We start from the raw sequence: 17,375 nt of genomic DNA on the forward strand, positions 1-17,375 counted from the left end.
GAAGATCGCAGCCAGGGACCGGAGCAAGACACCAGAGGCACCGCGGGAGTGCTGAAGGTAAGTACAGATTTACATTTTTATATACTGTAGTATGGGCATTGTTCTAAAACTTCTCCTCCCAGCAGTTAAAGGGGTATTCCAGGATTTTTTATTTTATTTGACTATGCTGCAGGGGCTGTAAAGTTCCTGTAGTTCATAATATAGTGCCTGTACCAGTGTGTGATGGTTTTCTCACAATTCTTCTGTGATTTTCAGCCCAAAATGTATTTTTAACTGCATACCAAATTATTCCCAGGTTGCAATGTAGCCGAGACCTGACTCACTAGTCAGCTGATGACAGGGAGCCTGTCTGCTTCAATGGGTGGAGTGATCGCTTGGTTGGAGAGAGATCAATCTGCAACTAATGCAACAGCTGTAGGCACCCTGATTGAAAACCACAGGTCTTTTGAATGGATGCAGATAATTTGTGAATTATGGGATTTGTAGGCAAAGAAGAAAACTCAAACAGGAAAAACCTGTTCACAAATACTATTCACAGTATTATGGTAATCTCACAACATAGCCATTTAGCCCCAAGACAAGTGCAGATTCTTCCTAAGCATGTATATTTCCATCTGCCAGGTATGCACTAAAATCACCTTATGGTGGATAACCCCTTTAACTCCTTTAAGGTTGATGTGGTGCTGGAAAATGGTAGCATATTGGCAAATAGAGAGCAATGCAAAAAAGGAACAGCAGTCAAAATGAAGAGGCACAAGAGAAAAGTTTCTTATTTTTCACATTAGGGCTGGGTTTATACATTGTTAAATCAAAAGAAAAACATGTCTGAAAAATAGGTATGAAAAAGAGCCATATTTTCAATCTTGTAATGTGTTCCATTAAAGTCTATGGAAATGAGACAGTCAGTGTAAACACTGTTTTATGCAATGGCCATCAGTGTGTGGCCAACAGTGTGTGGATTAAAGGCGGCTCTTCCATAGACTTTAATAGGGCACATTATTAGATTAAAAACACTGACCTTTTTTATAGCTATTTTATGGCTATATTTTGCATTTGATTTTACGATGTGTGAACCCAGCCTAAAGGAACACTCCTGGCAAAACAGACACATTGTAGTATGCCTCATACAAGATTTTAGGGGATGGTTGATTATAATCCCTAGGTTTAACTTTCTGTATCAGTTTTGTCTTGAGTGCTCCTTTAAGCATTTACAGTATACAGTATTTGTGTGTTCCTTTGGTTGCTTTTTTCTTGCTACGATTAATATAAGTATATGACATGCTGTTATTTGTCACCTTCAGCAGGTGAAGAAAGGAGTGATCACTCTCACAGTTCGGACAGGACTCAGTGCACCAGATATCATCAAAGCCTGCAACTCTCAAATGGTTCGCTCCAAAAGCTCCAGCACTTGCGCAGTGCGAGAGCATAGTCCGCTACAATCAGAAAGCTCTAATCCAAATAACAGAGTTATTATGGAGGTGTCACTACAAAAAGGTACCATCCTAATTCTACCCTTTGTATTCTGTTCACATCAGACTATTGATAGTTTTTTTTAAACTTTATCACAGTATGGTCCTGATTTACTAAGCTAAAACCGAATGGTTTTTGTCGGGTTATTTTGGTGCATAGTGGCCCTGATTTACTAAAACCTGGGTGTTTAATGTGAAGTGTTTTTCTTTTTACTCTGTCTTTTTTCCCCCCTGATTTACTAATCTGTTGCCCATCTCTGGGTTTTTTGTGTCACACAGGTTTAAATCTATCACACAAAATGTATTCTCCTGACAGGCAGTATTGCCAAGATGATTACAGAAACATGCAATTAAAGATAGAACAATGAGAAGCAAACACACAGAACAGATTAAGATTAGAGATTAATCGATTTGATATGAATAAATTCTCAGCAAATTTTTATTAGTAATGTATTTTAATAATGTGCTTAATAAACTGTGTGTTTCACTTTTTTCTCAAATTTTTTTAAATTTTTTTAGGTAGTACTACTACTCCCAGCATGGAACAGACTGTTCTATTATGGGAGTAGTAGTACCTGTGCTAATAGACAGATCGCCCAAGGTGTCACTCCTGACACCCACTGTGATCGTCCTGTATAATGTAAAGATGCGGGCGGCTTTCTCTCATCTAGATAGGATGATCGCAGTGGGTGTCAGGAGTGACACTTGCTGTGATCTGTTCTTAACTGCAGGTATTACTGCTTCCAACATGGAGCACACTCGGCTCCATGCTGGGAGATGTAGTCTGGTCTTCTCTGGTCCCACTGTAGTATGAGTATATGCGTATACATATTATTCTTCATATTTCCCACAGAGAGCTGTGAGTGGCTGGAACCATCTGGCCAATCACAGCTCTCTGCGGGAAAAAAGAATAAGTGATGTGAATTCTATTCACATCACTGGCAGGCCGGCGTATAATGCAGCGATGCGAGCGCAGGTGAAAGCCGCTCCCTCTCTACAATAGAAAGGACAATCGCATTGGGTGTCAGAAATTACACCTGGGTGATCTGTCTATTAGTACAGGTACTAGAAAAATAGGGACTTTACAGGGAAGCTTAAAATTTAGCTTTTATAATGGTAGTATAAAAATAGCAATAATGTGTTAAAAATCAAGAAAAAATTGCAAAAAAAGATTAAAAAAATATTCAGATTGCTGTCCTTCATTTATAGCAGTGCATCCATCTTAGGATACCAAAGTCTATGGATGATTCACTTAATCCATTACTTCACAGTAATCCATTACTGTTGCGTAATATCCGGATTCAACCCTATGAAGAAGATTTTCTACAGTTGGCTAGACATCATTCGCACAGGATGCACTGTAATAATCCTACTGTAAATACATCAAGTATATATCTTCAAAAAACATTTACTATAGATGATGATGCTTAGATATAATTCACACTGATATTGCGTTTTCTATGAATTACTAATGCTAGGTAGTTCCGTTCACGGATTCCAAGCGCAATCCACACTACTAATGCGTTGATAATTGCAATGACCACAGCATATATTACTGACATAGTTAACACTGATATAGCGTTCCCAATTATATGGTGATATTATGTTATTTATCTTCACAACTTATAGAAGTAGTACACACTGCCGAGATATTACCGCAATATACACTCAGGATATAGTTCACAGTCTGTGCTTAGCGTAGCATGTACTTGGAGCATAATACACACTGATATTGCATTTGAATTAAAAGGTAGAAGTATTCACAATCACTGTTGGCGAATTTTAACCTGTTAAGGACGAAGGGCGTACCTGTATGCCCTACACCCGGTCCCAGTGTTTAAAACGGGGTCACACCATGACCCCGCATCACACCCGGTCGTTCCCGGCTTCTAATGATAGCCGGGACCTTGGGCTAATAGCGTGTGGCACCGATTGTTGTGCCGCGCACTATTAACCCTTCAGACGCAGCGATCAAAGTTGACCGCCGCATCTGAAAGTGAAAGCAAACGATTCCCGGCAGCTCAGTCGGGCTGATCGGGACATCGCGATAAAATCGCGATGTTCCAATCAGCTAGGACGCCAGCGGAGACCCCCTTACCTTGCTCCATCGCGTCCCATCGGCGTTTGATTGCTCCAAGCCTGAGCTACAGGCTTGAGCAATCGAGCCCCTATCTCGCTGATCCATGCAAAGCTATGGCTTTGCAGGGATCAGGGTAAGAGATCAGTGTGTGCAGTGTTATAGGTCTCTATGGGAGCAATAGCACTGCAAAAAAAAAGTGAAAAAAAAAGTTAGCAAAGGTCATTTTACCCCTTCCTAAATAAAAATTTGAATCACCCCCCTTTTCCCATATAAAAACTGTGTAAATAAAAAGAAAAATAAACATATGTGGTATCGCCGCGTGCGAAAATGTCCGAACTATAAGAATATATCGTTAATTAAACCGCACGGTCAATTGCGTACGTGCAAAAAAATTCCAGAGTCCAACAAAGCGTATTTTTGGTAACATTTTATGTCATGAAAAAATGAATAAAAAGCGATCAAAAAGTCCGATCAATAAAATACAATGGTACCGATACAAACAAAAAATTAGCCCTCATTCCGGCCCGTACGCGGAAAAATAAAAAAAGTTATAGGGGTTAGAAGATGAGAATTTTTAACGTTTACATTTTCCTGCATCTAGTTATGATTTTTTGCCGAAGTACGACAAAATCCAACCTATATAAGTAGGGTATAATTTTAACCACATGGACCTACAGAATAAAGATAAGGTGTCATTTTTACCAAAAAATGCACTGCGTGGAAGCGGAAGCCCCCCAAAAAATTTTCTTCAATTTTTTCACACAAAGATTTTTTTTTCCGTTTCGCCGTGGATTTTTTGGTAAAATGACAAATGTCACTGTAACGTAAAATTGGTGGCACAAAAAATAAGCCATCATATGGAATTGTATGTGCAAAATTGAAAGCGTTATGATTTTTAGAAGGTGATGAGGGGTTAAATACTCACAGTTTTTTTTAAATTCACCATCAGTGATTGTGAATTCTTCTATTTTTGAATTCAAGCGCAAGATCAGTGTGAATTATATGCTATGCTATGCACAGGCTGTGAACTTATCTTGGAGTGTATACTGTGGTCATTGAAAGCACTGACAGAGCAGCAGTGTGAATAATAATAAAAATACATAACATCACCTTAGAATTGGAAACACTATGTCAGTGTAAATCGTGTTCGACATATATGTGGTCATCTTATTTAAATGCAATATCAGTGTGTATTATGCTCCAAGTACATGCTATGCTAAGCACAGACTGTGAACTATATCCTGAGTGTATATTGTGGCAATATCTTGGCAGTGTGTACTACTTCTATAAGTTGTGAAGATAAGTAACATAATATCACCATATAATTGGAAACACTATATCAGTGTAAACTGTGTCGTGTCGGTAATATATGCTGTGGTCATTGCAAAAATCAAAGCATTGGTAGTGTGGATTGCGCTTGGAATCAGTCAACGGAAATACTTAGCATGAGTAATTAATAGAAAACACAATATCAGTGTGAATTGTATTTAAGCATCATCATCTATAGTAAATGGTTTTTCAAGATATATACTTGATGGATTTACAGTAGGATTATTACAGTGCATCCTGTGCGAGTCATGTCCTGCCAACTGTAGAAAATCTTCTCCATAGTGATGAATCCGGATATTACGCAACAGTAACGGATCCCCAAACTAAAAGGTGTGAACTTGTGCTGAGCCTTACATATTCTATAAGTGAAGCATCCATAGACTTTGGTATCCTAAGATGGATGCACTGCTATAAATGAAGGACAGCAATCTGATGTTTTTTGCAATTTATTTCTTGATTTTTGATATATTATTGCTATTTTTATACTAGCATAATAAAAACTAAGTTTTATGGTTACCTGTACAATCACTATTTTTCCATAACTTTTTCTGGGAGAACTAATTTACCCACCTAGTAATATCAGTGCACCGAATTAGTACAGGTACTACAGCTCCCGTCATTGAACAGTCTGTTCCATGCTGGGAGTAGTACTACTACCTAAAAAATTAAAAAAATACAGGACAAAAAGAGAAACACACATACACACACACTTTATTAAACACAATATTAAAATACATTACTAATAAAAAAAAAAATAATAATTATAAAAAATATATAATTTTTACATTTAAATGGCCCCTTTCTACATTTTTATTATTGTCTGCTACAATTTTAGGTTCCCCACCCGCCCACATAAATTGATCCCTGTTTAAAAATTTCCATTTTTTTTATTTGACTTTAAATTTTTGGGAGCAGCAGGGACCAGAAAATTCAGCGCATTTCATAATTTTTTCCTAGTTTTCGTTCTAAATCATATATTATTTTTATTTTCACTTTACTTTTTTAGCCCCTTTTATTTTATTTTTTCGGGCATTTAGATGTGCTGCCATGAATAGTTGCAGGGGTCAGAGACGAAACGAGGATCGGGACATCAGTAATATGTATAATACAGTAGGCAAAAAAAGGCAGAGTTTCCCTAATTTACAAAAAATCCATAAATTTACAGAGGACTTCTATCAGAAATCAAATATAGTTCAAATTGTAAGTTGCAGAGGCAAATGGCCGGGTCAATAATGTATGTATGTATTTAATATAATTGTGAAGAACGATGTCATTGTAATTATTAATTACAATGACATCATCCTTTACATACATTATTGTCCCGGCCTTCTGCCTACGCAAATTACAATTTGAAGTATATTTGATTTTTTGATAGAAGACCTCTGTAAATTTATGGAGTTTTGGTAAATTAGGGAAACTCAACCTTTTTTGCCTACTGTATTATGCATATTACTGATCCCTGTCCTCGTCTGGTCTCTGACCCCGCAATTACTCATGGCCGCACATCTAATTGCCCGAAAAAATAAAATAAATGAGGCTAAAATAGTAAAGTGAAAATTAAAAAAAAATTATGATTTAGAACAAAAAACTAGAAGAAATTGAGTGCTGAATTTTCTGGTCCCTGCCCGCTCCCGAAAAGTAAAAGACAAAAAAAAAAAAAATGTTAATGCTAAATTTTAAACAGGGATCAATTTATATGGGTTGGTGGGTAGGGACCTAAAAATGTTGCCAAAAATAATAAAAATGTAGAAAAGGGCCATTTAAATGTAAAACTAATTTTTATTTTTATTTTTTTATTAGTAATGTAATATTGTAATATTGTGTTTAATAAAGTTTGTGTGGTTCAGTTTTTTTCTCTATTTTCTAAATTGTTTTGGTAGTACTACTACTCCCAGCATGGAACAGACTGTTCCATGATGAGAGCTGTAGTACCTGTACTACTAGACAGATCGCCCTGGGTGTCACTCCTGACACCCCATGCGATTGTTCTTTCTATTGCAGAGATGGAGCGGCTTTCTCCTGTGCTCGCATCACTGCACTATACTCCGGTCGGCCAGGGATGTGAATAGAATTCACATCACTTATTCATTTTTCCTGCAGAGAGCTGTGATTGGCCACATGGTTCCAGCCAATCACAGCTCTCTGCGGGAAATATGAATAATAGGTATATATATGGCATATATTCATACTAAAGTGGGACCAGAGAAGAGCGGCCGCCCGCATCTATACATTATACAGGACGATTGCATTAGGAGAAGTGGTGATCAGAAGTGATACCCGCTGCAATCTGTCTATTAGACAGTAGCAGTAGTACCTGCAGTTAAGGAAAAATCACAGCAGGTGTCACTCCTGACACCCGCTGCGATCGTCCTATCTATTGCAGAGATGCGAGCGCAGGAGAAAGCCGCTCGCATCTATACATTATACAGGAAGATCGCAGGGGTGTCGCTAATGAAGAAATTCTCTAAATAAGATATATGGGTCAAAAAGAATTAAAAAAAAAGTTGTACAATGTAACATGTTGAAAGGCTGCATTCACACAGCCGTCTGTCTCTGTAAATTCAGACTACATTAGGGCTTGCACTACTACCCCCATCATGGAACAGGGTCTGTTCCATGTTGGGGGCAGTAGTACAGGGGCTGAGGGATTGATCGCACCTGGTCTCACTTCTGAGACCCGATCTGATCAGAAGTTATTAAGCAGTGGAGCGGGCGGCATGCTCCTCGACAGCGATGTACAGTGTACTTTTACTTTCATTTTTAAATTCCCAGCCGGGAGCCCTGAATGGCCGGTACTGAGAAGCCATTCTGGGCTCCTGGCAGGGTTTTCAAATAGAAGCGTTGTGGTGGGGAAAGATATGTAGAATCACTTGGGGGGGTGGGGTGGATACATCTTTCCCCCCGCAGCTCATTTATTTAGGTATTGTCCGCTGCAGCGCTATCATATGCCCCCAGCAGCGCATTTATATAGGTATTTTCCCCTGCAGTGCATGTTCATATATATATATTCCCCCTGCAGCGCTATCATAAGTAGTGGTGAGCCGCAAAGGCCATGTTTGAATTCGCTATATTTTGCGTATTTATGGACGAATATTCGTCCTATGTTCGCGAAATTCGAATATTCGCTATGTTCATTCTCTTTTTTTTTTCCATGCAAAAATTTATAATGAAATTCACATAGTGCACATGCATGATTATATCTTTCACCTAAAAAAAGGGAGAGATCAGTGTCCTCTGACTGGAAGTGCCGATATTTGCGAATATTTGCATATTCGTGAATATTCGCATATATTCGCAAAAAAAACAAACAAACGAATATTCTTCATTACAAATATATATCACTATATTCTACAAATATTCACGAAATCGCAAAGTGCTGATATTCGCTGTAAAAATTTGCATTTAGAATACTTTTCATTCATAGCGCTGCCGGGGGCTTATGAAAGTGCTGCGGGGGACAATACCTATATAAATGCGCTGTGGGGAGCAAGACTTATATAGCACAGCAGGAGGCAAGATATATAGAAGCACTGTGGGGGTGTGGGGGGCCAGACATATACCCCCCCCCCAGCAATTCTATATATCTTTCCCCACCGCTGCGCTTCTATTTAGAAACCCCGACGGGAGCCCTGAATGGAGTTTTCAAGCTACGGATACAGTTGTGTGCTAGTACCATCAATAACCTGACACTAAGATAAAAACCATATCATTGGTACTAGGGTAAGAGCCATATCATTAAGGTAAGAGTCATATCTACTAAAAACTTAAATAAGCATATTCACTGATGAGCCATTCCATTAACTTTAACACATTAGAACAACTTCTGAGTTGTACCCATAGAAACCTGTGGGGTCCTCTGTACTTCCAAAAGCTTCAGATTTCCTATTCATTAACAAGGTTGCCTCATGAAGAACCACTCTACAGAAAGTATTTGCAGTCAATTACCATGGGTCTGGCTCCTGGATATGGTGATAACAAAAGTTTTGTTCAACCATTGCTTCCGAGAATGCAGTACTATATAATACATTGACAAGTGTTGCTCAACCAAAGCCAGAGCTTCTCTAATTTAGAGTCTCTCTGCTAACAGCCATAAAAGAGGAAACCCAATCTACAAGTCTAAATGCCATAATAAGCAATATAGGTAGAGATTAACCTCATCCAGAGAACCCTTCTAAAGATGAGCAAGCCCAAACCATAGAACCAGGTTTTAAACTTTGCCTGGCTACTATAACTACCACCAGTCCACCACTTCCTGCTGTTCGCTGGGTACAACTATCACCAGTCCACCACTAGTGATGAGCATCATTGGCCATATTTGAATTCCCGATATTTCGCAAAGATATATAGACGAATATTCGTCCTATATTCGCAAATTTCACGTGTTAGTTATATTCGCGAATTCGCATATTCGAGGAAGAAAACAGTGAGGGGGTGGGCAACTTTACTATTGGTTGCTAGGGATGTTGTTGATAACCTCTGACAAGTGTATTTGCATCATTGTAATTGGCCCACAAGTGAAAAGAAAGAATATGCGAAAATTCACATATGCGAATATGCGCAAATTTGCGATATTCACGATAAAAATTTTAAATGCAAATATTCGCGCCCAACACTATCCACCACTGCCTTCTGTCTGCTGGCTACAACTATCAGAAGTCCACCACTGCCTGCTGGCTACTACAACAATCACCAGTCCACCACTTCCTATCGGCTACAACTATCACTGATCTACTACTATCTGCTGTCCGGAGGCTACTAAACCTATTAATAGTCCACCCACCACTGCCTAATTTCTGCTGGGTACAGCTATCACTAGTCTGCCACTGCCTGCTGTCTGCTGGTTACTATAACTATCACTAGTCCACCACTGCTTGCTGTCCACTAGCTACTAAAATTATCACTAGTCTGTCCACCACTGCCTGCTGTCTACTGGCTACAGCTATCACTAGTCCACCACTGCCTGCTATCCACTGGCTACTAGAACTACAACCAGTCCACCACAGTCTGTTGTCCACTGGCTTAAAACAAGCTGTTAGTTACCATGGGTTACTGCATGTCACCATTCCTAGGTGACCCCAGCAGTGTTATACAGGGCTAAAGAGCTCTTAGGCAGTGTTATCCATGTGTTTTCAGGCTTATTAAATTGCGGATTTGGCTAGAACTTTTTCACGTGAACCAAACTTTTTTGAAAAGTACTGCAAGCCTGGAAAACCAAAGTTCAATGAACTCTAAACCCTTCACATCTAAATGATGTGTACACTTATGTTGCATATGTTAAAATTTTACATAACCCTGTAATGTTATTGTTCTTTATTTCTCCAGAATCAGGGGTTGGCCTGGGTATTGGACTGTGTAGTGTTCCAAACTGTGGTAGCATTTCTGGAATATTTATCCATACACTCTCTCCAGGTTCTATGGCTCACATGGATGGAAAATTAAGGTAAATGTCTAAAAATGGATAAATGAACAGGACTATCTTTTTTGTGCTTTCCACCAAAAAGATAAATGTTTCTTTAACACTAAACTGAGCAGTGCACATTTTAGGCAGTGATCAACCCATTGACGTACTAGTTATTTTTGTGTTATTTAAATACTAAAATACTAATAATTTAAAACTTATCTTGATCATTTAGTACTGATGTTTAGTGCCTAATCAATGGGTTTGTTTGTACAGGTGTGCATGTAAAGAGAAAAAAAGCTTTGAAGCGTACAACCAATGATAACATAATATTTGGAAAAATGTGCATAAAAAATTAACACTGTGCACTATATTCACCAAAATGCCTGAACGAGGCGACACTGTATATAACTATGCAATGGGAGACAAAGCTTCCTGCTCTGTCTCCACAACAGCTGTCTTCAGAGCGAGACGCAGTGTAAAAAAAAATTACATTAAGTTGTCGTTTCAAAAAAAATAAAAAATACTGGAGGTATGCTTCAAAGAAAGAGACTGTTTCTTGTGCGCCTTTTAGGAGGTTGCAATCAACCCACCGATATTCCTCTCTGTCAACAGATGCCTTTATTTATGTGCAAATTCTAGAAGCTGTACTGTTGCATCCAAGCACCATGCTGCTCTTAAAGGGGAACTCCGGTGGAAACAAGTGGAAAACAAATGTTTTCAAATCAACTGGTACCAGAAAGTTAAACAGATTTGTACATTACTTCTAGTTAAAAATCCTAATCCTTCCATTACTTATTAGCTGCTATACAGTATACTACAGAGAAAATTGTGCAGTTCTTTCCAGTCTGACAACAGTGCTCTCTGCTAACACCTCTGTCAGGAACTGTCCAAATTAGAAGCATATCCCCATAGAAAACCTCTCCTGCTCTGGACAGTTCCTGACAGAGGTGTCAGCAGAGAGAACTTCCCAAATTTTTCTGTAGTATACAGCAGCTGATAAGTACGGGAAGGATTAAGATTTTTAAATAGAAGTAATTAACAAATCTGTTTAACTTTCTGGCACCAGTTCATTTGAAAACATTACAAACAGTAAATTACTCAACTCTTGTTGTTACCACTCGCTTTAACTCAAGCTTCCTGTTTTATACAATGTGTATGCAAAAGTTGGTTAATATATTCAATATGTGAATATAAGTGAAAACTTTTTTTATTACCACTTCAGTCTACAAAAACGTGTCTATAGTCAACAGCTACTAATCCAAAAATTACTTCAAGGAATACTGATAAACAGCAAAAAAAAAGCAGGGATCACACATATTTTCCGTTAACAAAAAGGAGTAGTTACTAATGCTAATTCTTTGAATGTATTTATTATTATTATTATTTTTTTTTTTTTAAAGGAAAGGTGATGAAATTGTGGAAATAAATGAACATGTTGTCACAAACAAGTCCCTGAATGAAGTCTATGCATTATTAAGCCATTGTCACCCCGGACCCATCATTATTCTCATCAGCAGACACCCAGATCCACAGGTAACTTAAGTCATAGTAGAAAATAAATGATGGGGCTTGATACATGGTTATCTCTTAAAGGAGTACTCCGGGATATAAAAATGTATCCCCAATCCTAAGGATAGGGGATACGTTTCAGATTGCAGGGGTCCTAACCACCGGGACCCCCAGCAATCTCCTGTATGGGGGGCCCGGCTCTCCAGCCAAATAGCGTGTGTCGACCACCGCATGAAATGGTGGACGGCACACACCCTCAATGCAGTGCTATGGCAGAGCTGGAGAATGACAATACAGTGCTCTGGCTCTCCCATAGAGTTGAATTGAGGCAGTGTGTCAGCCGCCGCTTTGTGCGGTGGTCAAACACGCCCCCTTCCTGCGGACTGCAGGGGCCCTGTATGGGAGATTGCGGGGGGGGGGAGTCCCAGTGGATGGACCCCCCCACGGTCTGACACTTATCCCCTATTCTAAGGTCTTAAGGATAGGGAATAACTTTTTACATACCAAAATACTCCTTTAAATGTAATTAAATACAGGAGCTTCAAAACTATGTATGAAAATAGAGCGCCAAACAATAGAAAAGATTTTTTATGGTGCTCAAATTCAATTTGCTACTCTTTTAACACCTCAAGGTCCAATACAAGTAAACCTGTACGCCCCTGAAAGACCAGACCTGTTTTTTAAAATTGGGGATGTCTGACTTAATTAGAGAACAACTCTGGTAGCGTTTCGTCAATCATGATAAATCTGACAATGCTTTTTTGTCACAATTTGTCCTTCCTGTACATAGTAAAAGTAAGCCGATAACCCCCCCCCCCCCCAATGACTCCATTATGGATTATAGGCCGCACTTCATGCCTGCAAAGGGTTTTAGCTGCCAGAACCATACAGAACCCCACAAGTTACCATTTTGGAAACTACACCCCCTAAAGTATTCACCTAGACTAAAAGTGAGTCCTTTTTGTGTGGCTGGAATGGTTACAAAGTCAGTGGAAAAATAAAAATTAAATTTTTTTCCCCAAATGCATAATTTGTGGGACATATTTTTTGTACATTGCATCTGAAAAGTAGAAAATGTGCCCCATATTTTATTACGCTGTTCGTCCCGTGTTCGGTAATACCCCCGCTTAGGCTATATTTGGTTGCATGGCCACATGATGGGACCCAAAAGGAGAGGAGCCCCATTTGGCTTTCGGGATATCATTATACAAATTATAGACCGCACTTCATCTTGCAAAGCATTCTAGCTGTCAGAACAATACTGCACCCCCAGAAGTGACCCCATTTTCGAAACTACGCCCCCTAAAGTATTCACCTAGGGCAAAAGTGAGTACGTTGAGCCCTTATTGTGTGGCTAGAATTATTCTATAAGTCAGTGGAAAAAATAGCAGTTAGCTTTTTTTTCCACAAATTCTATTTGTGGGACATGATTTTGGTACGTTGCTTTTGAAATGGAGGAAATGTGCCCCATATGTTATCACGCTGTTCGTCCCGGGCTGGGCAGTACCCCTACTTAGGCCATATCTGGTTGCCTGACTGCCTGGTAGGACAAAGAAGGAGAGGAGCCCCCTTTGGCTTTCAGGGCATCATTATATGAATTATAGACCTCACTCCATACCTACAAAGGATTGGAGCTGGCAGAACAATACTGCACCCCTACAAGTGTATTGGACCAGGGACCTTGGGGGGCTAGCAGTGACGCGCGGCTGTGACAGTTAAAGTTCCTGATGGATATATCCGTCATGTTGTGGGAATAAGCACCCACTCATGGCCAATATATCCATCACTGGGCGTTAAAAAATAAATAAATCTTGAAAAAACTGGTTTATTTTGTTGGAGGGGGGGGGGGGAGTTGGGTGATAGTCCCCATTCATACTGCATTTCTGCAGTATAGGTGTCCATTGTCATTTCAAAAAAGGGATGCCAATGTAGCAGTCTGATTCAGAAATGAATGGAGCTGCTACAGTATACGTCAGCATCACTTTTTTTGACATGATGCTGACGGATACCTCTCACATACTGCTGAAACGCAGTATGATTGGGACACAGTGTAAGGTCACATAGAGCGCATCCGCAGCATATCTCACACCGCGGATGCCCCCCGCAGTCACAAGGGCGAGATCACTGCTGCGGCTGAGTAGCTCAGTGTGTCCGCTCATGACTGCCGGCGGCAAATGCACAAAGCTACCCAGCCGCAGCAGAGAGCTCATTATTGTAACTGCTGACGGGCATCCGCAGCATGTAATATTTTTTTACACTTTTTTTTACCACCTATTGTTTTTGAACTTTTTTTTACACTTTTATTTATTTTATATATATTTTTTTACACTTTTTAAAAAATGCTTTGGAATACTTAGTATTCCAAAGCATTGCAGTTATATGTTGCATTCCAGTTTTACACTGGCAGGCAGCATATCAGGACGTGCCTTGTAAAGACTCCCAGCTGCCCAGGTAACTAGCAGCACCCCACGATCATTGCGGGGTGCTACAGGAGAGAGACAGAGGGAACCCAAAACTCGTGGTTGCTTCCGACCGCGGCTGTAATGGTTAAACTGCTGGACTGAAGTTTACTTTGGCAGTGCGGCAGGCCCCTGTCCGTTGGGGATTACACACAGAACCCTGAGATCGCGCTGCGGTGTGCTGCAGGGAAGACAGAGGGAGCTCCCTCCCTCTGTCAAAACACTTACAGCCCGCAGTCACTTCTGACCGCTGCTGTAAGGGTTAAACTGCCAGGACCGAAGTTTACTTTGGTCCCGGCAGTGCGGCAGGGTCCCAGCTGTGTGTTACAGTCGAGTCCCTGCCGCAATCTCGTGGGTACACTGGGCAGCACCCACGAGAACCATGGACGTATATACACGTCCATGGTCGTTAACGTGTTAACCCCTTAACGACGCAGGACGTATATTTACGTCCTGCGCCGGCTCCCGCGATATGAAGCGGGATCGCGCCGCGATCCCGCATCATATCGCGTCGGTCCCGGCGCTCATCAACGGCCGGGACCCGCGGCTAATACCACACATCGCCGATCGCGGCGATGTGCGGTATTAACCCTTTAGCTTAGACCGCCGCTTCTAAAGTGAAACTGAAAGTGACCCGGCTGCTCAGTGGGGCTGTTCGGGACCGCCGCGGTGAAATCGCGGCGTCCCGAACAGCTGACCGGACACCGGGAGGGCCCTTACCTGCCTCCTCGGTGTCCGATCGGCGAACGACTGCTCCGTGCCTGAGATCCAGGCAGGAGCAGTCAAGCGCCGATAACACTGATCACAGGTGTGTTAATACACGCCTGTGATCTGGTTGAGAGATCAGTGTGTGCAGTGTTATAGGTCCCTATGGGACCTATAACACTGCAAAAAAAATGTAAAAAAAAGTGTTTGTCACGATGCCGGCTGGCAGGTGGTGGATCCTCTGTGCCAGAGAGGGATTGGCGTGGACCGTGCTAGAGGATCGGTTCTAAGTCACTACTGGTTTTCACCAGAGCCCGCCGCAAAGCGGGATGGTCTTGCTGCGGCGGTAGTGACCAGGTCGTATCCCCTAGCAACGGCTCAACCTCTCTGGCTGCTGAAGATAGGCGCGGTACAAGGGAGTAGACAGAAGCAAGGTCGGACGTAGCAGAAGGTCGGGGCAGGCAGCAAGGATCGTAGTCAGGGGCAACGGCAGAAGGTCTGGAATCACAGGCAAGGAACACACAAGGAACGCTTTCACTGGCACTAGGGCAACAAGATCCGGCGAGGGAGTGAAGGGGAAGTGAGGTGATATAGGGAAGTGCACAGGTGTAAACACTAATTGGAACCACTGCACCAATCAGCGGTGCAGTGGCCCTTTAAATCGCAAAGACCCGGCGCGCGCGCGCCCTAGGGAGCGGGGCCGCGCGCGCCGGGACAGAACTGACGGGGAGCGAGTCAGGTACGGGAGCCGGGGTGCGCATCGCGAGCGGGCGCTACCCGCATCGCGAATCGCATCCCGGCCGGAGGTGGTAACGCAGCGCCCCGGGTCCGTGGAACCGACCGGGGCGCTGCAGTGAGGGAAGTGTAGCGAGCGCTCCGGGGAGGAGCGGGGACCCGGAGCGCTCGGCGTAACAGTACCCCCCCCCTTGGGTCTCCCCCTCTTCTTGGGGCCTGAGAACCTGAGGATCAGACTTTTGTCCAGGATATTGTCCTCAGGTTCCCAGGACCTCTCTTCTGGACCACAACCCTCCCAATCCACTAAAAAAAAAGTTTTTCCTCTGACCTTTTTTGAGGCTAAGATCTCTTTGACAGAGAAGATGTCCGAGGAGCCGGAAACAGGAGTGGGAGGAACAGATTTAGGAGAAAAACGGTTGAGGATGAGAGGTTTAAGAAGAGAGACGTGAAAGGCATTAGGGATACGAAGAGAAGGAGGAAGAAGAAGTTTGTAAGAGACAGGATTAATTTGACACAAAACTTTAAAAGGACCAAGATAGCGTGGTCCCAACTTATAGCTCGGGACACGGAAACGGACATATTTAGCGGAGAGCCATACCTTGTCTCCAGGGGAAAAAATGGGAGGAGCTCTTCTTTTCTTATCTGCGAATCTCTTCATGCGAGAAGAAGCCTGTAAGAGAGAATTTTGGGTCTCTTTCCATATGGTGGAAAGATCACGAGAAATTTCATCCACAGCGGGCAGACCAGAGGGCAAGGGGGTAGGGAGGGGGGGAAGAGGGTGACGGCCGTACACCACAAAAAACGGAGATTTGGAGGAAGATTCAGAGATTCTGAAATTATACGAGAATTCGGCCCAAGGTAGAAGATCTGCCCAGTCATCCTGGCGGGAGGAAACAAAATGTCGTAAATAGTCACCCAAGATCTGGTTAATTCTCTCTACTTGTCCATTGGATTGAGGATGGTATGCAGAAGAAAAATTTAATTTAATCTTGAGTTGTTTACAGAGAGCCCTCCAGAATTTAGACACAAATTGGACGCCTCTATCCGAGACGATCTGTGTAGGCAACCCGTGAAGACGAAAAATGTGTACAAAAAATTGTTTAGCCAACTGAGGCGCTGAAGGAAGACCAGGAAGAGGGATGAAATGTGCCATTTTGGAGAATCGATCAACGACCACCCAAATAACAGTGTTGCCATGGGATGGGGGTAAGTCAGTAATAAAATCCATACCAATCAGAGACCAAGGTTGTTCGGGGACAGGTAGAGGATGAAGAAAACCAGCGGGCTTCTGGCGAGGAGTCTTATCCCGGGCACAGATAGTGCAGGCTCGCACAAAGTCCACCACATCAGTCTCTAGAGTCGGCCACCAATAGAAGCGAGAGATGAGTTGCACAGATTTCTTAATGCCCGCATGACCTGCGAGATGGGAGGAGTGACCCCATTTGAGGATCCCAAGGCGTTGGCGTGGAGAAACAAAGGTCTTTCCTGGAGGAGTTTGCCTGATGGAGGCTGGAGAAGTGGAAATCAGGCAGTCAGGAGGAATGATGTGTTGAGGAGAGAGTTCAATTTCAGAGGCATCTGAGGAACGAGAGAGAGCATCGGCCCTAATGTTCTTATCAGCAGGCCGAAAGTGAATTTCAAAATTAAATCGGGCAAAGAACAGAGACCACCTGGCCTGACGAGGATTC

At 42.0% G+C, this 17,375-nt stretch overlaps 1 protein-coding gene across 1 annotated transcript in view; it reads left to right on the top strand.

Annotated features, from left to right (window-relative positions):
* IL16 (interleukin 16) overlaps positions 1–17,375 on the top strand; it is a 107,826-nt gene that overhangs the window by 48,700 nt on the left and 41,751 nt on the right. Inside the window, exons 10-12 of the mRNA XM_056572126.1 lie at positions 1,302–1,494; positions 10,201–10,318; positions 11,680–11,812. Of these exons, the coding sequence (XP_056428101.1) occupies positions 1,302–1,494; positions 10,201–10,318; positions 11,680–11,812 (444 nt within the window). The remainder of the gene's footprint in view (positions 1–1,301; positions 1,495–10,200; positions 10,319–11,679; positions 11,813–17,375) is intronic.

The sequence above is a fragment of the Hyla sarda genome, chromosome 4 (genome assembly GCF_029499605.1).
Source record: "Hyla sarda isolate aHylSar1 chromosome 4, aHylSar1.hap1, whole genome shotgun sequence".
Taxonomy (NCBI): Eukaryota; Metazoa; Chordata; class Amphibia; order Anura; family Hylidae; genus Hyla; species Hyla sarda.